This window comes from Apodemus sylvaticus, chromosome 21 (assembly GCF_947179515.1).
Source record: "Apodemus sylvaticus chromosome 21, mApoSyl1.1, whole genome shotgun sequence".
In the NCBI taxonomy this organism is placed as follows: domain Eukaryota; kingdom Metazoa; phylum Chordata; class Mammalia; order Rodentia; family Muridae; genus Apodemus; species Apodemus sylvaticus.
Genome location: NC_067492.1, coordinates 6940762 through 6961111, shown reverse-complemented (window position 1 = coordinate 6961111; position 20350 = coordinate 6940762). Strand labels below are relative to the sequence as shown.

The 20350-nt window shown below is 55.9% G+C and overlaps 3 protein-coding genes across 55 annotated transcripts in view; 1 reads left to right on the top strand and 2 right to left on the bottom strand.

The window, feature by feature from the left end:
* Positions 1 to 2164: 2164 nt before the first annotated feature.
* Rnf166 (ring finger protein 166) lies at positions 2165 to 11860 on the bottom strand. Of its 2 annotated transcripts, none has more exons than XM_052166823.1 (6): positions 11628 to 11860; positions 6244 to 6400; positions 4666 to 4778; positions 4292 to 4406; positions 4017 to 4124; positions 2165 to 3204 (listed from the first exon to the last, which is right to left on the bottom strand). In XM_052166823.1, exons 1-6 carry the CDS (start codon positions 11780 to 11782, stop codon positions 3139 to 3141), a joined length of 714 nt encoding a protein of 237 aa, XP_052022783.1. In that variant the 5' UTR covers positions 11783 to 11860; the 3' UTR covers positions 2165 to 3138. The 2 variants fall into 2 exon arrangements, with proteins under 2 accessions (XP_052022783.1, XP_052022784.1); XM_052166824.1 differs by having other exon boundaries at positions 4666 to 4798; positions 11628 to 11711.
* A 46-nt stretch (positions 11861 to 11906) lies between these two features.
* Positions 11907 to 19275, top strand: Ctu2 (cytosolic thiouridylase subunit 2). Of its 50 annotated transcripts, none has more exons than XM_052166791.1 (20): positions 11907 to 12041; positions 12253 to 12327; positions 12615 to 12693; positions 12864 to 12923; positions 13841 to 13901; positions 15447 to 15556; positions 15655 to 15917; positions 15993 to 16128; positions 16303 to 16434; positions 16829 to 17013; positions 17322 to 17384; positions 17417 to 17480; positions 17639 to 17669; positions 17733 to 17862; positions 17894 to 17959; positions 17991 to 18552; positions 18680 to 18771; positions 18873 to 18939; positions 19012 to 19070; positions 19140 to 19275. In XM_052166791.1, the coding sequence occupies exons 1-20, from the start codon at positions 11974 to 11976 to the stop codon at positions 19258 to 19260; spliced, it is 2424 nt and encodes an 807-aa protein (XP_052022751.1). In that variant the 5' UTR covers positions 11907 to 11973; the 3' UTR covers positions 19261 to 19275. The 50 variants fall into 50 exon arrangements, with proteins under 50 accessions (XP_052022751.1, XP_052022750.1, XP_052022749.1 ...); XM_052166790.1 differs by having other exon boundaries at positions 17700 to 17862; XM_052166789.1 differs by having other exon boundaries at positions 17606 to 17669.
* Positions 19269 to 20350, bottom strand: part of Piezo1 (piezo type mechanosensitive ion channel component 1) — a 69029-nt gene continuing 67947 nt past the window's right edge. For all 3 annotated transcript variants that reach the window (XM_052166765.1, XM_052166767.1, XM_052166766.1), the window contains 3 exons: positions 20210 to 20289; positions 19901 to 20117; positions 19269 to 19821 (listed from right to left, as the gene is read on the bottom strand). In XM_052166765.1, coding sequence (XP_052022725.1) covers positions 19572 to 19821; positions 19901 to 20117; positions 20210 to 20289 — 547 coding nt within the window. In that variant the 3' untranslated portion in view covers positions 19269 to 19571. The remainder of the gene's footprint in view (positions 19822 to 19900; positions 20118 to 20209; positions 20290 to 20350) is intronic.

Sequence of the window (20350 nt, the reverse complement as noted above, 5' to 3'; positions counted from 1 at the left end):
GTCCAGAGAGAGAGGGGATATGGACTGAACTTTATCCTGAGGTAGGATGCTCTGAAGAGAGTGCACACTTAGGAGGGAGTGTGAGAAGAGTAGGAAGACATCTCATCGTTTTCCTCTCTCCACACGGGGACTGCTTTGCCTGGGGCAGGAAGTGGGAACCGAGTACTCAGAAGGGACAGTGGCTAGTCCTATGGGATACAGGAAATCCTACCGCTTTGCTTCTGCTCCAACAACAGCAAGGGCAGTTGGGTATGACTCTTCTTTCCCTGAAGCAGCAACCATGGGCTTTTGATTTTTTTAAAAATACTATCAGAATGTGCTTTCATTTTAACCCCAGGTGTGGGATGTGGGGCTGCTTCAGATTATCCACAGCAGCTGATTATGATTTGCCTCGTGCTCTGGCAGAGGTGTGGTTTTGCCAGCTGCAGATAGTTTCTGCGATTGTGTGAAGCTTGGAATTCTGGGTACATAAATGCTAGGGCTTCAAAGAGGCAGAGTTGGTGGTTGTTCATGGGGTTTGATTGAGGTTTGTAATCAAAGAAGAAACAAAAGGAAAGAAATTAGATTCATGTATCTCTTTCCCCTCTATCCTTGTTTCTCTCCTGTCTAGTGTCAGGGGTGAAACCGGGACAGGGATGGGGGAATAAAGGGTGGGAAAATCCCCAACAAAGGACCAAAGACAGCTCTACTCTCCTCCTCCCCCCTCAGGCCTCTTGAGGGATAAGACCAGATACCATAGAGTACAAGGGGTAAATGAATCCACCCTTAACTGGAGAGCTCTCAGATCTATTGCTGTCTGTGCAGTCTAGGAAGCGGAGAGCAGCTGCCCTGTGCCCCTTGCTAAGATGTGCAGTGTGACCAAGTGGACTGTACAGCCCAGAGAGCAGGCTGCCCCGTGCCCCTTGCTAAGACAGACGTGCAGCGTGACTAAGTGGACTGATGGATGGCATCCCAATCTTCCATTCCTCCTTTGCCTTCCCCAGCCCCCACAGGGTTGCAGACCCTGTGGATCCCCAGTTTTGAGGATCCCCAGTTTTGAGGATCCTTAGAGACTGGGTTTACGCTGTGGCCTCCACAGATGCAGCATTGAGAACTCGGGAAACAGGCCAAGCGCAGAGCTGCTGCTGAGGTCAGGGCCTGCTGTGACTGGCTTGGAGCTGTGACTGAGTTTCCTGGGCACTCAGAGATCATGCCCTCAGAGTGGGAGTGACATGACTGTGTCACTGTGGTCAGTTCTAGCACAGGCCTGGGCCTGTAAGAGCTCCACTTCAGCTCAGAACAGTGAGCGGCTGCCCAACAAGTGGTAGGCTTAGCTGGCAGCCAGGGATGAGCACAGGCAGCCCTGCTGAGGCCTCTCAGATGTAGTTGACGTTGACACCAGTGAAGACAACTAGTGGGGGAGGGTGGCCTTGCCGTCGCACTGCTGTTCCAGAGCCTGACATTGCCCGCAAGAGCCCCCAGCCACAGGAAATGCCCAAATGAAGTCTGGAGGTAACTGTTTCTTACCAGGTATGTCTGCCCAGCAACCAACCCTTCTCAAGGTTGTGGGTGGGAGTTTTGACTTGCCTGCCATGCCCCACTGAAGTGTTATGTGTTACAACAGAGACCTGCCAGTGGTGCCACCTGTGAACACAGTGGGATAGAAAGGGGACATTATGGGCAGACATACCCATAACAACATCTGTGCTTGTGAGCCTGCTGCCACAAAAGCTCTTCGGCTTTTTGTGATGTCCTGAGGTCTTATTGGTGAGCTTGCCATGTAGCACAGGCTGGCCTTGAATTCAGAGCAATACTGCCGCAATGCTGGCTATCCCCTGCATGATCCACCATGCCCAGCTCTCTTCAACTACTAGAACCCCAGGTGAGCTAGAAGGCAGCAGGGCCTCGTCCTGGAGAGGGGTCCTGGGACTCACGGCAGCTAGCCTACCTCACAAGACCCATGATCCAGCCTCAGAATAGTGAGAACTGGAGCCCGAGACGGGAGAGGCAACTAGCACTAACATCTCCACTACACTGTGGGCCACCCAGAGGCCAGGGAAAAGGTCACTGAGGGTGCGTGGTAGTCTAATCACCAGGGAGAACGTGCTGCGAGCCAGGAGCTGTAGACTCTGGCAGCTCCAGCCCACAGACACTGCTGTAGTAAAGACCAGGACCAAGGCTCCCATGGGTGCTTGGAACACTTTATTTAAACTCTTTTGAAAAGACAGCAATCTATGCCATGAACAGAACGAGGTGCTGACAATGGTGTTCTGGCCCGACTTGCCACTGAGCAGGTCTCTGGCCCTTGAGGGCTCGCTCTACCGCTGGCCAGGGAAGTCCCTGCCCGAGGAGGGATGTGGCTGGCTCTGAAGATGACTCTGCTCTGTCTGGTGTCCCATGTCTGCTGGGAGCAGCCACGGCAAGAAGAAGCCAGATGCTGGGATTTCTTCTGGGCCATCATCAAAAGCAAATGGCAGACACACGCCACCTCCTCAGAGCACATGGCTTGGGAATACCACGAAGCCCTGGCCACACCCACACTCCCCCCTCTGCACTGATCCCACACATGTTTATTTTTGATTTTTTTTTTAAAAAATATAACTTTGTAAATGCTCCATAAAAATACTGCTCTTCCTAGTCAAACACGGGTATTGCGATAGAAGAGTAACTGCTTTGTCTTTGCTCTAGAAAACGTGAAAAGATTATCACACAGGATAAGATAGAAAAACGCAGGGTTCCTAAATATCACAAAAGCCAGTACCAAATGCTCACGGTGGAAGCGAAGCTCGGGACCCGGTGGGCGGGCAGCCGTGGCTGGCACCTTCTCCCCTGGCCCTGCTGGGCACAGCTTAGGGATCTCCTCCTCCTCCTCTGCACAGACCTCGAGTCTGGGAGAGGCAGCCAACTGCTCTAACCCAACGACCAGCACCTGCCCCTTGAAGCACCGAGGGCCCAGTGCTGCTGGCCAGGACCTGGTGGCCCTGCTTGATGACAAGGGGCCAGCCAGCCAGCATCCCAGCCTGGGGATTCTGAGACCAGCTCTCCTTGTGTAAAATTCCACTTGGCCCGGTGAGGTGCATTCCTGTGCAGGTGCCAGGGCAGAAGGGCAACGGCCCCATCCCTTGAGGTGGGAGTGTGTCTTCTGCCCCAGAAGAGGCCTCAGTTCTCAGAGAGGGACAGAGCCAGGGCAGCCTGGAAGGCAGCTTCTTCGTCGATGCTGTAGTCCTGGGCACAAGTAGAAACACATGTGGGAGGACCAGGATGGCTCCCAGGAGCCGGACCGACTCCCAGGCCCGTCCACCCAAACACCCACTGTCACCCCGTAACCCAAGCCTCCTTCACAGAATGCCTGCCCCAGTTCTTATGCGGGTTCCCAAAGGTAGCCTCGGATCATGTGTGCAGGCCAGTGCTCTGCAGGACTGTGACCATGAGGCGCGGGGTCACGGGGGAGCTCTGTCCTTTTAGATGGCGAGGCCCTGTCTCCCTCCAGCGTAGTTTCTGGTGTGTGTGTGTACCGACATGCGGTGCCCCAGGGTGGGTTGAACTCAAGCTTTGGCAGCGGGAGCCTTCACCCACTGTTCTTGGACAGTTTTCTGAGATGGAAGTTTAGTCAGGGCCATGAGATCTTCAGCCTTGGGGACCAGGAAGAAAGCCAGCCAACCCTACTTGGCTAGAAGCTACAGGGATGGTGGGACTGGGGCTGGGGGCTTGTGACCTAGTTGGGAGTGGGCAGGTGCTCCTGAGACAATCCTTCCAGCTTCCCTGCAGAGTCTCCTTGAAGGAAACACCTTTCCAGGGACTCAGTCTCTGCAGCTGCTACAGAACCAAGGGAATGCCTCAGGGGGCCCAGAGTGGGCACCAGGGGATTTGGCAGCTGGCCTCATGCAGGCCCAAGCCCTTTGGTCCAGTGTATGCAACCCAAGGGAGCTATGTGTCTTGTAAGGAAACTCCTGGTCCTCTCTTTTACCGCACACACTGGACAAGTTTGGTTGCCTGGTGCCCTGCATCACTGCAGTAGGCCAGCAGAGGACACCTACCACAAAGGTGTCATAGGAGAACTTGTGCCGGTGCAGCAGGTGCTGCAGGAAGTTGGCGCTTTTGTAGCTGGGGTCCCCCCAGGGCATTGCTGAGCAGATGGGACACACCTAGAAAAGAAGCTGGGGTAGCAAGGAGGGGCCTCCCCTGCCTGCTTGCCCACCACCCATAGTACGGCATGCAGAGCACCCTCCACTTAAGGTGTCCCATTCCCCAGAGCAGGCCTGTCCCCATGTCTCCCTCCATCAGGCAAGAGCCCTATGCTGCTGCTGCTTACCACACGGTTGGGGTCACTACGGTGACTTTCCACGCAGTGCTTCACCAGTTCCTGCTGGTCCAGATTGCGGGCTCCGCAGTAGGGGCAAGCGAAGGTAGACCGGTTGGGGATATTGCTAGGGGTGGGAGGGCACTGAGAGTACCTGGGGCTGCGCAGCCACCCTCCCCTCTGTAGATGGGCTGGTGCTGGCCCGTCCCCTGCAACCCAAGGGTGCACTATGTATCTTGTAAGGAAACTCGTGGTCCTCTCTTTTACCACACACACTGAACCAATGGGCCGTGGCCGTGACAGAGGGGAGGTGACCGTATGATCCTCGGCCCAGGAAGAACCCTTGCTCTGCCCATCTTGGGTCTCCATCCTAAAGGCTTGCCTACCTGGGGATGGGCTGGGATGTGGGCACCACAGGGACGAACTTGGGGCAGTTAGCCATCTGCTCCTGGATCTTCAGGCAGGAGGAAACGTGCGCTCTCATCTTGGCCAGTGTCACCTGGGAGATGGGAGAAACAGCTGGGCAGGTTAGGACCCCAGGCAGCAGAGACAGACAATGACCAGCACAGGCATCAGATCCTCCCCTTCCGCTCTTAGAACATGCAGAGCCTCTGAGCAGCAGCTGGGGCTTCCAGACGGGAGCCTGGTGAGGAAGAGGGCAAACTACATCAAGGTACACGGGTTTCTACAGAGTCACACAGACACAGCAGTGTCCGTGGCCCTCAGGGTAGCTAGCTGTAGAGAACAGATGGAAGCCACTAGCTCCTCAGGACAGGACTAGGAGGCCCCATGCCTGAGGCCCTATAAAGACCTGCAAACGGGAAGCTGCTCCAGTGAGTAGACAGGATTAGTACTTATTAGGGGAGAAGGCCCTCTCCACCCAGCTGGGCCTGTCAGGTCACCACGACTGTGCCAGAGGAAGCTGGCTAGGGGTGGCAGCCTGCCTGGAGGCAGGGGTATACCCCTTAGAGGCTCACCCCAGCATGGGCTCAGTGAGTAACCCTGAAGAGACAAAAGCAGCCATGGCGAGCCTCCCCTCAGGGTGGACACAGGTCCTGTCTGCTTGTACATCAAAGCTGGAGATAGACCCTCCACAAGACTGAGGGAGGAGGCAGTGTCAGGACACCACCCTTGTCAGGTGGGTATAAAACATGCTCGCAGCTCCAGGGTTTGTGCCTAAGACCAGCAGGGTCCATAAAGGTCCACCTGAAATCACTTGTCACAGCTGGGTATCCATGCAGGGAAAATTTGCTCCAAAAGGCAGATTATAAACTTGAAGTGTTCAGGTGAGGTGTGGCGTCACATGTGACACCGACAGGATTCTGTCCTCAAGTCTCCCTGGGATCAAGGGGACCACCGCAGCTGACTCAGCCCAAGGTCACTCCAGTTCATCTGCCTGGTGACCTTCAGGACATTGTGACAGGTTGACATGGTCATGATTTATTAACTAGACACGGATGTCTGAGACAAGACTGCAATGTCTTGCTGCTGCTGGTTTTCTGAGGAACAAAGAAAGAATGTGGGAGCAAGGCAGGTTGTGGGGACTGTGGCCCAGACGGCACAGTGGGTAGTGCCTAGGCCACTCTGCTCAGGACAGACACGACACCAGGTGCAAGGAACTAATACTCAAAGACCCTGTTTTTGTCTGGCTGCACCTCCACATCACAGCCCCCAGAACCTTCTTGGCTTCCCCAGATTTGTCGCCACCTGAGTGTAGATTCTGCATGGGCCACAGCGCACAGGCAGGCTAGAGTCAAAAAAGCTGAAGTCGGGCAGCTTTGACAACTGCTCCCTGGGAGCTCTGAGAGGGTCTGGCAGGTGGCTTCACGCTGGAGCAGGTGTGGTTCAACAGAAAGGGATCTGTTCCATGCACCCAGTTCCTCTATGAGAAGGCGGAACCCACTGGGGGAAGCTGCCTCACCCAGAGCCCCCCCAGCCTGAGGAAACCCGAGCAGGGCGGGTACCTTCTTGTTGCAACCCCGACAGGGTGCCTTGTAAGATGAGAGCTGCTTCTCTACATGGGTGGCCTTGTCCACTTTCTTGGGGTCGAAGGGCAGACGGCAGAGCGGGCACAGAGGGGACGGCACCTGCAGACAAGGCTGGAGGCATTCCCCGCAGAACCTGCAGGTGACATGGACCTGAGGCTACCCCCTCCATGCCAGTGGGTCCCTCCACGGCACCCAGCTGCTACTGATAGTTGAGCAGTCTGGTGTTCATATCCCAAGCCCACCCCACCCCCCACTGGACACAGTTAAGAGGTGAGCGTCCCCGCCAGCAGTACAGCCCTCTGACTTGGCATATCCCCTGCAGCCTGTACCCCCAGAAAGAGCATCTCTGTGACAGGATGTGCTCTTTCCTGACAGTCTCCTGATTGTGTGGTGATTGACAGAACCTTAGGGGCCAGGGAGTAAAATTACTAACTGTGAAGAAGAATATGCCAAGCCTGGAGCCCTGATTCACCAGAGGTCAAAGCTGGCCAGGGACAGGGTTCTAGGCCACACGGTTCTTGTGTCCTGTGAGTCAAGGCTTAGTGACAAGAGGGACTGTGCAGGCTCTTGCTGGTACGCTCCCAGGTGCCAGCAACATGAGTTCTGTCTCTGCTTGGCTGAACCCCTCGCTGGTGTTTGTGGTGTCTTCCCTTGAGCAGCTGCACCAGTGGGGACAGAGGAAAGGAGTGTGATTGTGCACACTGATGGCTGGTCTTAGTTGTCAACCTGCCAATATCTGGAATTAAACCAAATGACTGGGCACACCCGTAAGGGATCTTTTTCCTAATTAAAGCATTTGATGTGGGAAGACCCACTTCTAACCCAGACCTTTGAGAGCTCTAATCTGGGCCGCACCTCCTCCTGGCGCCCACTGTGAAGGGACACCAAGAGGAAGCCTGCACCCACCGCCCGCTGCTGCCACTCTCACTGACGAGTCCATTCCTTCCCTGACATGAAAGCCTACTTATTTGGAATTCTGGAGTATTCTGAAGACGAGTCTAAGACATCTGATGCCACAGACTGAACAAGAACTGTGTTCTTGGGCCTTCCATTGGTAGACAGCCATTGTTGGACTAGATGGACTATGGCTTATAAACCATTCCAATAAATCAACCCCGTGTGTGTGTGTGTGTGTGTGTGTGTGTGTGTGTGTATACACACATTCATCCTAGCCTGTTTCTCTAGAGAACACTGACTAATACACACTTTGGTGTCAGAGCACCAAAGTGTCTCTACAGCAAGAAGAGAAGCTTAGGATGGGTTTTCAGCATCTGACAGGCTTTCCAATTTGCCGACACCTACAGTCCTTAGAGCCTCTCCTGGAAGCTTGTACAGTACTCAAAGGCCACAGTGTGAACTACTTTATAAACTCAAGAACATGAATGAATTTGATTATTCTGGTTCACCAACTGAGAGGCAATGAATTTGGTGACTCTGAAAATTTAAAAAAAAAAACAAAAACCTGACAATTTGTAGAAAAACTAAGGAGAATGCTGCTGGGTTAGTTGTGTGTTGCATCTCCAGATAAAAAGGGGAAAGAAGGAGCTGTGACTTTCCAGCACAGGAAGTCAGCAAAGGGCAACAATGGAGAGAGAGAAATCTGAGCGGCTCCAGAAGGGAATAAAGAGCAGGAAGGTTTCCAGGTGTGCCCTGGAAGAGACCCTTCTGTCCAGCAGCCACAGAGTGCACATTGCAGAGAGTCGAACCTCATTATAACTTCGGCTAAATTACAGCAAAACCTCGAGCCCCAACCTCAGAGGGTGTGGACAGAAACTGGTAAAGGTGGAATCCACTTCAGCTGAAGCCCTGTGGGAGGACCACGCTGAAGCCGAGAACGTGGAAGCCTTAGATCCATCCTCGAAGGTCAGTCTAGCCTGAGGAAGACTCCACCCTCAGCGGATGGACTTTGAACTATCGCATCTTCTACCTTTGACTGAGGATACTGTTCATTGCCAAACCAGCAGTGACTCTGTCTGAAGGAAAGACCAGGCAAGACAGCACTGATGTCTTCCGTGCCCTCCAACAGGGACCTCTAGACCGGTACCCAGACTTAAGGCTAGCAAGCTCCTAGACAGGAGGTGAGAAGTGTGGTCCCTCAGGAGGTGAGCCGCACTCCTAAGGAGCTTAATGAGTTTGCTAATTCATTAAGCAGAAGTCTCGGGAAGATGTGTGGGAATGGATTTTTAAGTGTTTGGGATAATGGTAGAAGGAACATAAAACTAGACCAGGCTGAGTTTATTGATATGAGCCCACTGAGTGAAGATTCTAGGTTTAATGTGGAAGCTCACAGTTTTAAGAGGTGACCTCTGCACAGAATCACAAGTGCTCATTAATAGCACCTGGTAGGAGGAGGGGAAATGACTCAGCCTCCAGTTGATGGCAACCTCCAAGATTGAAGGAGGAGGCTACAAGAAGACAGTGTGCAGTTTTACTTCTCCTTGAGACTTTTCAGCAGGCTGTGGGGTCGGGATGAGGAGCCACATTGGTCAGAGGAGTCAGAATATTCCTGAATTTGCAGGTGACTCAGCCAGTGTCCCTTCTGGCATTTTGAGGTCTCGAGAAAATGTCCTCTTTGCAGCAGTGAGTATGGGGGACCCGCTAGGCAGTGTCAAAGGTTCCTGCACCCTTGTTTTTGACAGCAAGCCATGCTTAACCAAGCCGAGAGAACCAAGCTCAGCCTGAGACCTGACACTCAGTAAGTGTGAAGCACTTTTCTGCAGTCAGAGTGGCTCTCTGACACCTACCTCAGCATCGCAGAGCGGGCTGAGATGGCAGCAGCACCCACATACCCAGACTTGGAATCCCAGTGCCATTTATAGGAAATGAGAAACCGCTGGTGAACAGATGCCAGGACTGGGGAAGGAGTGGCTTCTTTTTGGGGTGGGGACTGTTCTAAATGGCACTAAAGGTGTGTGACTGAGCATGAGAGAAACCAAAGGTTTTTACAGTTTTCAAAATTTTTTGAGACACAGCTGGAGAGATGACTCAATAACTCCTTGGTTAGAGCACTGACTGCTCCTGCAGAGGATGCTGGTTTGATCCCTGGCACCCACATGGTGGCTACCAACCGTCTGTAGCTACAGTCCCAAGGCCATCCAATGCCATTTCTGGCTTCCGTGGGCAGCACATGCACGATGCAGACACATATGCAGACAAACACCATAAACAAAAAATAAAAACCCTAAAACCTTTACCTAAGATTCCACTTTGTGGCCTATGCTGGGTCTTGAACTCATTCCTGTTCTACCTGTCTTCCGACTTACAGGTAGGAGCCACCATGCCTGGTCTGGTGTCCAGCTCTGAACCAGCAAACTCTGCAGCACTGAGTGGTGCCTCAAACCCACAAGGAGAGCAAGGCCACACTGGGAAAGAGGAAAAGTGTCCCAGAAGAGCAAGCCTTCAAAGATGCTGGCGTTGGCAGAGAGGAAGGTGCTCAGTCTTTAAGAATGCAAGAAGGTCACAAGGACACTGCTTGTCTAACTCTCCCCATGACTCGGTGACTCTCCCCACGTTACAACCCCCAAGAAGAGGAAGTAGAACGAAATGTGGGGCGCAGCTCTTGGCCTAGTTTCCAGACCACACTTCTCCCACAGAGAGTTCCTGCCTGCATTTACAGAGGCAGGTGCTGGGCAGCTTTTCCACCAAGTGACGCAACTGAAGGGGTGACTGTGAGAGAGAACCCCCCCCCCCATTGTATCACCCCCTTCCTGTGTTCTTACACCCTCAAGGCAGCCAGTCCCCTCAGGCAAAGTTGCCTTGTGAAGTCTCAAGATTGCCCTTGCCTAGGCCTTGCTGTGGCCTTGGGATAGCTCCTGGAGCAACCTCTGCAGTGGTCTCTCCGGCAGGCCTCAAAGCCTCCCCACTTCCTCTCCCTCTCTTGTCCAGGTACCACTGCAGCAATTCTGAAGAAAACCTCAAGAAGGAAACAGCTTCTGGTCAGGTGGCTCCAAGACAGGAGGAATCAGTGAAACTTTAAAAGGTGATGTAAAAAGCTTAACCCTCACACTTATTTGAACACAGGCTACACCCAACAGAACTTTGATTTACACTGCAAATTAAAGATAGGATTGAACAGCTGGGGAAACAGAACCAGCCAGAAAAGCGGGGCCACCTTCTCAAGGTGGGGCTGTCCAGACAGAAGCCCTCAGAGGGAGCAGTGGGAACAGGTTACAGGAAAGGTGCTTTTCAATCCTGTGTTCTACCTTGCCAGGATGACAACACATACTGATGGGTGAATACTAGCAAAAAAGAATGCAGTGGCCTGTGAGCACGAAGGGGCTCGTTAAAAAACAAAAAAAGACACCTCACACAACACACCGTAAAACGCCCACTCAAGTGTGCATACAAAAAAATGGGTCCTGATCAAAGGCTTCCTGCTAGAATGTCACAAGAACATTAGACTGAGCAGGAGCTAGCTGTGTTCTTACAAGACAACCTGGCAGAGCTCTCCAGAGGGATCCAGTCTTCTGTTCAGCCTGACACAGGGGGCAGGGAAAGTAATGGCAGCTCTGGATGGAGACAAGGTCTCTACCACCTCCCTATATGACTAGCAGGCACACACACGCCTACCCAAGAGGTTCCAGTTCCCTCTGCAATAGTCTCCAAAATCAGCTGCCTCTGTTTGCAAAATGCCTCCCACCAATCTGGATGCACCTTGCCCAGCCCCACGCAGTGGAGAACCCCACCACCTCAGCAGCGTGGCCCTCTGCTGGGAAGTCCTCCTGCCCTTTCTCCATCTTCTAATTTCAAGAGCTGTACTGTGGGGAGGTCACGGAGCAAACGTTCTATCCTGGCTCCCTCCCAACCAGGCTGGAGCTGTGAAGGCCCTGAGCGCCGCTCCCTCCCGCGGAAGAGTCACATCTTCAAGTTTCTGCTCCTGAAACACGGGAGGAGGAGCCAGGTTGGGGGAGGTCTTGGCTCAGCTGGGCACCTAACAAAAAGTGCTTGGAGCCTGGGTCCCTTTAGGCCCTGCTGCCTGGAAGCTTCATGTTCAGAATAGGCCAAGTCCTTCAAAACAAAACACCAGGCTCCAAATGAGTCCCTCTCCTAACTTTAGGGAACTCATTTGACAGTCAAAACGAGCAGACATGGGGTGGAATAGAGTGGGTTGCAAAAGCCACAAGTCGTTTATTTACAACAGACCGCCTGATCTCTGCAAGTCCGGACCCTGGCGCTCGGCGCAGCGGCCGCGTCCACCGCCCTCAAAGCAGCCGGCTGCCGTTGGCTGGCAACGCGCGGGTGCAGGGCACGCGCGCGACCGGCGGGTAGGGGCAGGGACTGCTTCCCCACGTCCGCGTTCGGCCGCCAGCCACGACTCCCACCCGGACCCCCTCCCGCGGGCTCCCGGCGCGCGCTCTCACGTGTGGCCGCAGCTGCCGATGGCCACTGGCCGATGGTACACCTCCAGGCAGATGGGACAGCTGAACTGCGCCTCCAGGCCGCTGTCGCCGCCCGCGGGCCCAGCCGGCGGCTGCCGCTGCTGCGCCGAGGCCACCAGGCTGCGGAACATCGCCATCCCCGGGCAGGCCGCCGCCGCCGCCGCCGCCGCCCCCTATCCAGGCCGGCAGACCGGCGTCACTGCCGCGACGGCGCCGCGCTGGCGTCACCGCTCAGCTCCCTGCGTTGCGTCACGACAGCGCCCGCTTTGCGGTGACGTCATCTCGGCGCGCCGGCTCTTTCCACCACTGCAGTCCGGACCATCCCTCCATGTGTCAGGCCGGAGAGGATTACCCGGGGCCCGCGCAGCGGGAACCTCCGCCCGTGCCGCGGTCGAGGTAAGAACCTTCTACCACTAGGCCGGGGACAGTCCCCTTCGGTCCTCGCAGTCACCAGGGCTGCTGTGAGTCGGCCGCTAGAACGAAACAGAGGCCCTGGCGTGTGAGTCTGGCGCTTCCTCCGCCAGCTCAGGCCGGGAAGCCAGACACTGACTCCCCCAAGCCCGCACTGGCGCGACAATCTGCCACGTATGGTCTTATTTTCTCAAAGCCGGGAGCAGAAATGTGTGAAGTGCACAGAAGGCCTGCCGGTGGTGGTGATTCGAGCGGGAGATGCCTTCTGCAGGTGAGATGGTGCCACGCCCACCCCTCTCCAGGCTTGCTTTTTTCTTGTAAAGGCGCGGTTATTTTGTCCGTGTTTGTTCCATTGGCCCTAATCTTAAATAGTTTGGGACCCCTTGGTAACGACCCTTGTCATCTAAACTAGGCAAACCCATAAATTCAACACTACAGATTTCATGACAGGAGAATTGCCTCCGATTTGAGGCCCGCTTGGGCTACAGAGAGACCCTGTCAAAATCCTACAATCTCTTGGGCAGGTGCAACCAGACTTCCTTTGCTTCTGTGTTACAGAGATTGTTTCAAGGCATTCTATGTCCACAAATTCAGAGCCATGCTTGGGAAGAACCGGGTCATCTTTCCTGGCGAGAAGGTACATGTGGGGCCTGCTGTCAGCCCTGCTGTCTTTCTTTACCCTCATTCCTTCGGCTGGCCTACTGTCTCTGGACTTGGAGGGTAGACTTGGTGTCTGGGGCTGTCCAAGAAATGGGCCAGACAGGCTCATGTTGAAGATTCATGTCCACGCTCTCTCCTCACCCCCAGGTGCTCTTGTCGTGGTCTGGGGGGCCTTCGTCGAGCTCCATGGTCTGGCAAGTTCTTGAGGTACAGCTGCACCATCTTCTGGGCGTTCTGGACTGAGTTAGCAGGGGCCTCCTTCCTCAACCTGTAGGAAGAAGTTTTGGGTTGACACTAGACAGCACCCCCCACCCCAGCTGGGACCTTTAGGATGTCCCGTGTATATTCTGCAGGTGTGCAATCCAGAAGCCCCATGCAGGGTCCCAGGCGACATCTCTGTTTAGATTTATTTGTTAGGACACAGTTTCAAAGTCTGGCCAGTCACGACTGTGAACAGAGAGAAGGATTTGTCAAAAGACAACAGGAGAAGCAGCCTAGGTAGAAGGGAGTGAGGCCATGCACAGGCCTCGAGCTAAGAATGTCTGAACCTGCAGAGGTCTACAGGGTTTCCCTGAGGGACACCGCGCAGAACAGGGACCTGCATGTTCTCTCACTGTGGAGTACCAGCTAGAGGGGCCAGTGGAGAGGCTGTGTTGGTAGGGTAGGTGTCAGTGGTAGTGATGCTCCAGTATGAATGACCTGTGCGGCATTTGAGTGGCTTTTGTCTCACTTGCTGGTCCCCTAGACCTGAACATCTGGAGGTAAGAACTCACCATGAAGCCGCTTCTCTTGGGAGACTCTGCCCCTGCTCTCCACATAATGTCACCTCAGTTCTTATGTCCCAAACACTTTCTGAGGATCCTGGGGTGCCCAGCAGATGGTAAAGCGCCCCATGGCTCAGCCGCTGTCTCAGGCTGCTTAGGTGTCAGAGACAGGCTGGGGGTTGGGGGAAGTTCTGAAGTTTCTGATATAGATAGACTATGCCCTCATACAGGAGGGAAGACTTGGCTCACACACACCCCTGTGAGGAAGGAAGACCTAGGCAGTTTGGTCCACTGCCTGGATAGTCTGAAGTTCAGAGAAGTGTTTTTGGCCAGAGCTGAGTTCTGATACTTCCCTTCTAGGGTCTGAGTCAGGATTCTGCAAAACGGCTACGCTTTGTGCCCGGAGTCATCTATGTTGATGGTATGTGTGGCCACTCATCTTTCCAGTCTCCAGCAATGCGTGAACCCCCAGGCTTTCCAGGGTACAGACTGGGGACAGAGCTGCCTTTCCAGTTGTATTTTGTTCGCTTTTTTGTTTTTTCGAGGCAGGGTTTCTCTGTGTAGCCCTGGCTGTCCTGGAACTCACTCTGTAGACCAGGCTGGCTTCGAATTCAGAAATCCGCCTGCCTCTGCCTCCCAAGTTCTGGGATTACAGGTGTGCGCCACCATCGCCCGGCTTTTCCAGTTGTATTGAAGGGCCCAGGGTTGAGGAAGGTGAGCTTAGAGCTGGTCTTTGGGGCAGAAAGACTAGCCAGTTTCTGTAGCTGTGAGGGGAGCCTGTCTGAAGGTACCCTAAAGAAAAAACTGTGGGGGGGGGGAGTGGGAGCAGGGGCAGCGGCGGTGGCAGGGCCCGCATGGGAGAGAACTATCGGGCAAGGCCCACATGGGGGAACACTGGCTAGGCCTGCGCACCACACCGGGATGGGCACGGCGGGCACCCGAGGACCTGTAGAGCAACAGGCTGCCTGGCCAGTGGGAGGGGGGGTCCTCGCTCAGAAGGCAGTGCCGTTCTGGCATGGACCTCCTGGGTACCTGTTGAGGAAGCTTGGCTGAGAGGAGGCTTCTTCCTTTCTTGGTGGCTGGAAACACTGAGGCCTGCTCCATGCTTCTACATGGCAGGTTATGATAAGAAGAGACAGTTTATAGGTTTTTTGGGTTTTTTTGGTTTTTTGTTTTTTTTGGTTTTTTTTGTTTTTTTTTGGATTTGGTTTTTTGCAGACAGGGTTTCTCTGTGTAGCCCTGGCTGTCCTGGAACTCACTCTGTAGGCCAGGCTGGCCTCGAACTCAGAAATCCACCTGCCTCTGCCTCCCAGAGTTCTGGGATTAAAGGCGTGCACCACCAAATGCTTTATTATAAAAAGGTAGGAAGAGAAAATAAGATAGAGAAGTAAAGAGAGAAAGAGGATAGAGAGATGAGAGCTGGCCATGACCACATGGAAAGAGGGGAACAGAGAGACAAGGGGAAAGATGAGAGAGAGAGAGACAAGAGAGAGGAGAGAGAGAGAGAGAGAGAGAGAGAGAGAGAGAGAGAGAGAGAGAGAGAGGAGGAGGAGGGACAAGAAACCTCCTTTTATAGTAAGCTGGGTTACCTGGCAACACCCAGGTAACCGTGGGGCGGGGGCAAGCCTGGCTCGAGCCTGGTGACTGTAGGGTGGAGTCCAGCCAGAACACTAGAGGTCCGGGGCGTGGCCATACATGACTGATGGCCACAGGATTATAGAGTTGAGGAGTCAGCAGTCTGTGAGCCTGGCTCACAGGTTCCGTCCCTTGTAGAATGTTCTACAGGGTCTCCAGAGTAAGCCTTGCTCAACCAGGCTACAGACTGCCGTATAAGGTCCACAAAAAGCCAGTCCTGCTCTTACAGAACAGACTTGGTGGGACTTTTGTGTGTGGCCCTGACCCCTCAGCCTGTCGTATCAGGCTCTCCCTCCGTGAAACCCACATGCGTCCTGCCTGGGTTTTACAGAGGGAGCAGCCTGTGGCCAGAGCTCAGAGGACAGAGCTCAGACGGTGGCCAAGGTGCAGCAGATCCTGGAGAACACTGGTTTCCCATGGCATGTGGTTGCCCTAGAAGAGGTAGGTGGGTCTGCCCCTGGTAAAGGGTCCTGTGGTGACCGTGGACCCGTCAGGCTCCACGGGCCTTAGACTCAGTGATCCTTCTTTCATCCTGACAGGTGTTCAGCTTGCCACCATCAGTGCTACGTGTATCCCAGAAGCCAGCAGGGACAGAGGAGGCCTACAAGGCAGCTGTGGACAGCTTCCTGCAGCAGCAGCATGTGCTGGGGACTCAGGGACAGGGTCACCTGCATCCATCCCACAGCCAGGAACCCCTAGGCACGGCCGGGTGCCCCAGAGCTGCGCAGACTGAGGCCTTGTCGAAGTTGTTCAACTCCATAAAGACACTGACAGCCAAAGAGGAGCTTCTGCAGACCCTGAGGTAAGCGCACTGACGCTAGCCCTGCCTGGCTCATGGGAGGACTTTGGCTCCAGCTCTTGTGATGCCCCCATTCAGGACCCATCTGACTGTGCATGTAGCCCGAACCCATGGCTACTGCAAGGTGATGACAGGAGAGAGCTGCACCCGCTTGGCCATCAAGCTGATGACCAACCTGGCCCTGGGGAGAGGCGCCTTCCTCGCCTGGGACACGGTATGCAGGGTCTGGAGGACGGGTGTCCCTTGATTCTGGCCTCCTCCATTTGAAGGCACCTTTGTGTTCTCCTGGGGTCTTCCAAATGGAGAGCCCTGGGACCCAAGCATGAATGGTGGTTGCAGTAGGAGGCCTTACTGCTCAGATTGGAGCCACACGGTGTCTGCTCCCCAGGGCTTCTCAGACGAGCGACATGGGGATGTGGTGTTGGTGAGGCCCATGCGGGACCACACGCTGAAGGAAGTGGCCTTCTACAACCACCTGTTTGGAGTCCCCTCAGTCTTCACACCAGCCATTGATACCAAGGTGGGTCTTCAGAGAACTACGTGAGCTGGTTGGGGGCAACCTCTCCACGTAGTCAGAAATCCCCAGCGCATCCTCAGGGCCTCAAGTCCTCACCTGGCAGCTTCAGCCCTTCCTCCCCCAGGGCTTTTCTCTGTGACCCTAGCACCTGACACCCGGCCTCTGACGAGGCCAGAAGTAGTATCCATGTTTCCGAGGCTCCTTCAGGCATGACCTGTATCCTAGAAGAGCAAGCTGGCTAAGGAAGGCTTGGAGGGAGAGGGTCTGTCCCTGAGGTGAAAGGGTGGCAAGATGACACTGCGAGTCCCATACTGGTCTCAGTGCTAGCCACGTGAAGCCCATGGGACTTGTGTGGGTACCTGGGCCCTTCTGACGTCTCCCATCTGATTGTCCCTAGGCTCCAGAAAAGGCTAGCATCCACCGACTGATGGAGGCCTTTATCTTGAGGCTGCAGACACAGTTCCCCTCTACAGTCAGCACTGTGTACAGGTGTGTGCGTGCCCTGGGGGTGCAGTTGGTCAGGTGTGCGTGCCCTGGGGTGCTGTTGGACAGGTGTATGTGTCCTGGAGTCATGCTGGACAGGTGTGTGTGCCCTGGGGTGCTGTTTGACAGGTGTGTGTGCCCTGGGGGTTGCTGTTGGACAGGTATGTGTGCCCTGGGGGTGCTGTTGGATAGGTGTGTGTGTCCTGGAGTGCTGCTGGACAGGTGTATGTGCCCTGGGGTGTGCTGTTGGACAGGTGTGTGTGCCCTGGGGTGCTGTTGGACAAGTGTGTGTGCCCTGGGGTGCTGTTGGACAAGTGTGTGTGCCCTGGGGGTGCTATTGGTCAGGTGTGTGCCCTGGGGGTGCTGTTGGACAGGTGTGTGTGCCCTGGTGGGTTGCTGTTGGACAGGTGTGTGTGCCCTGGGGTGCTGTTGGACAGGTGTGTGTGCCCTGGGGGGTTGCTGCTGGACAGGTGTATGTGCCCTGGGGGTTGCTGTTGGACAGGTGTGTGTGCCCTGGGTGTGCTGTTGGACAGGTGTGTGTGCCCTGGGGGGTTGCTGCTGGACAGGTGTGTGCGCCCTGGGGGTGCTGTTGGTCAGGTGTGTGTGTCCTGGAGTGCTACTGGACAGCTGTGTGTGTCCTGGAGTGCTGCAGGACAGGTATGTGTGCCCTGGGGGGGTTGCTGTTGGACAGGTGTGTGTGTCCTGGGGGGTTGCTGTTGGACAGGTGTGTGTGCCCTGGGGGTGCTGTTGGACAGGTGTGTGTGCCCTGGGGTGCTGCTGGACAGGTGTGTGTGCCCTGGGGGGTTGCTGCTGGACAGGTGTGTGTGCCCTGGGGGGTTGCTGCTGGACAGGTGTGTGTGCCCTGGGGGGTTGCTGCTGGACAGGTTTGTGTGCCCTGGGTGTGCTGTTGGACAGGTGTGTGTGCCCTGGGGGGTTGCTGCTGGACAGGTGTGTGCGCCCTGGGTGTGCTGCTGGACAGGTGTGTGTGCCCTGGGGGGTTGCTGCTGGACAGGTGTGTGTGCCCTGGGGGGTTGCTGCTGGACAGGTTTGTGTGCCCTGGGTGTGCTGTTGGACAGGTGTGTGTGCCCTGGGGGGTTGCTGCTGGACAGGTGTGTGCGCCCTGGGTGTGCTGCTGGACAGGTGTGTGCGCCCTGGGGGTGCTGTTGGTCAGGTGTGTGTGCCCTGGGGGGTTGCTGCTGGACAGGTTTGTGTGACCTGGGGGGTTGCTGTTGGACAGGTGTGTGTGCCCTGGAGTGCTACTGGACAGGTGTGTGTGCCCTGGAGTGCTGCTGGACAGGTGTGTGTGCCCTGGGGGGTTGCTGCTGGACAGGTGTGTGTGCCCTGGGGGGTTGCTGCTGGACAGGTTTGTGTGCCCTGGGTGTGCTGTTGGACAGGTGTGTGTGCCCTGGAGTGCTGCTGGACAGGTGTGTGTGCCCTGGGGGGTTGCTGCTGGACAGGTGTGTGCGCCCTGGGGTGCTGTTGAGCTTGCTGCTGCCTGTTACCCATCCTTGTTTGCCTACGCACTGGCCCACAGGACAAGTGAGAAGTTGGTCAAAGCCCCCCGGGAGGGCTGTACCACTGGCCCCTCGGGCCCCAGCTGTCTCCTCTGCATGTGTGCCCTGGACATCGACACTGCTGGTGCGTGCAGGGCCTTCCTGGATGCTGTGTGGGTGGTTATTTGGCTGCCCCAGGGTCCCCTCAGCCCCTCTCTGTTGCAGACAGTGCCACGGCCTTTGGGGCTCAGTCCTCCTCACATCTCTCCCAGATGCTGCCGGCTGAGGCTGCGATGGCTACCCGGCCCTGCTGTGGTGCAGGGGAGGGTCAGGCCCAGAGCTGCCATAGGGCAGTCGGCACAAGGTGAGACCCTGCCTGTGTCCTGCCCCGTGGGCAGGGATGGAGCGGGCAGGAAGACTGTCCTGTTTGAGACCAGGCACACAAGTCCAGTTGTGTTTCCACAGGGGGGATCCACGGGTCTGCATCACAGAGCAGTTATGTTACAGCTGCCGGGTGAACATGAAGGACCTGGTGAGTGGCTGTCCATCTGCCCCTGTGACCTGTCCCCATGGTGCCGTGCTTCTCACTCTCCATCTCTTGTAGCCCTCCCTGGACCCCCTGCCACCCTATGTCCTGGCTGAGGCTCAGCTCCGCAGCCAAAGGTAATGCCTGCTTCTTGGGGAGACCTCTGGGGACCCCCCAGGACTGGTTCTCACTGCACTCTCCCATAGGGGCTCGGTCTCTGAAGACATCCAGGAGTGTCTGATTACAGACGACGAGGAGGAGGAGGACACAGCTGAGTCACGCGAAGCCCTGAAGCAGGAAGGCGAGGACAAAGGGGAGGGTCTGTGACTGTCCACTTGTATAAATAAAAATGTTTTACTTAGAAAACCCTACAGTACTTGTGGGAAGGGGGAGCTAGGCCCCCAGGCCCAGTGTGGCTAGCCCTGGGCTACACTGGGCCCCCAGCCCAGCTGGCAGGGACACAATAGGCAGGGACACAGCGTCCCTTTGACAGCAGCATCGTCAGGGCTTCCGTAGGCCAGGACGTGTCACAGCTCGTGGCCTCGGGCAGCCACTCTCCGACCCAAGGCTCTGCCAGGCCTGGTGGCCGTGCTGCCCTGGGGCAGCTCCTTCATTCCCGGTGCCCAGGGGCTGGGCTCCTACTCCCGCTCGCGTGTCCACTTGATCATGGTCTCTGGCGACCGGTATAGGAATATGAGCTTGGCGTACAGCTCCTCCTCCAACTCCAGCTCGCGGGTTTCCCGCACCAAGAAGATGTCCTGGCACAGCTTGAGGATGCGGTCCACACATGGCAGCTCCTCGAACATGATGGAGTGCGAGATCTCACTGAAGAAGCCCCGCACGAACTTGCCGACGACCAGCACGATGGAGACGTACAGCCCCACGATCCTGTCGGGAGGGGAGTGGCGTGTGAGCCGGGGCCACCCAGCTCCCCTGGGGCTCTCAGAGACCCCTCTGCGGTACTCACCCGTAGCCGGCCAAGAAGCCCAGGCTAGGTGGGCTGACCTTGTCACTGAAGATGACCATGGGCAACAGGTTGCAGTCAGCCTGGCAGTCCTGCAGCTCGATCACCCACCACTCGAGGAAGTCGGAGGCCTTTGTGCCCGCTTGCTCTCCAGGGGCCCCTGTGCCCACCTGCTCCCTCCGCAGCTGGATGCGCACACCAAGGTAGTCCTCTTCCTCATCTGAGTTGAGTGGGGCAGTTAGTCGGGCTATAGTCTGCCCCTGCCTAGGCTATAGCCCGCCCTGGCTCCCACACTCCGGCTCCCACACTCACCCGGTTGCAGCTGCTTCACGGGGTTGGCTTCAGGCCCGTTGGGAGCCCGGATGTACTTGGGGAAGAGGTGGGGAATGACCCTGTGGGAGGAGTCAGCACGTCAGGCATCTGGCCTTCCCGCCCGCCTGCCCTCGTGCCCCA

Coding starts and splice junctions, on each gene's coding strand:
- Ctu2 (XM_052166768.1), top strand. CDS start 11,974: ATGTGTCAGGCCGGAGAGGATTACCCGGGGCCCGCGCAGCGGGAACCT. Junction 12,694..12,863: donor TCATCTTTCCTGGCGAGAAG/GTACATGTGGGG, acceptor CCTCACCCCCAG/GTGCTCTTGTCGTGGTCTGG. Junction 18,772..18,872: donor CATAGGGCAGTCGGCACAAG/GTGAGACCCTGC, acceptor GTGTTTCCACAG/GGGGGATCCACGGGTCTGCA.
- Rnf166 (XM_052166823.1), bottom strand. CDS start 11,782: ATGGCGATGTTCCGCAGCCTGGTGGCCTCGGCGCAGCAGCGGCAGCCG. Junction 6,401..11,627: donor ATCGGCAGCTGCGGCCACAC/GTGAGAGCGCGC, acceptor TGTCACCTGCAG/GTTCTGCGGGGAATGCCTCC. Junction 4,779..6,243: donor GTCGGGGTTGCAACAAGAAG/GTACCCGCCCTG, acceptor CCCATCTCCCAG/GTGACACTGGCCAAGATGAG.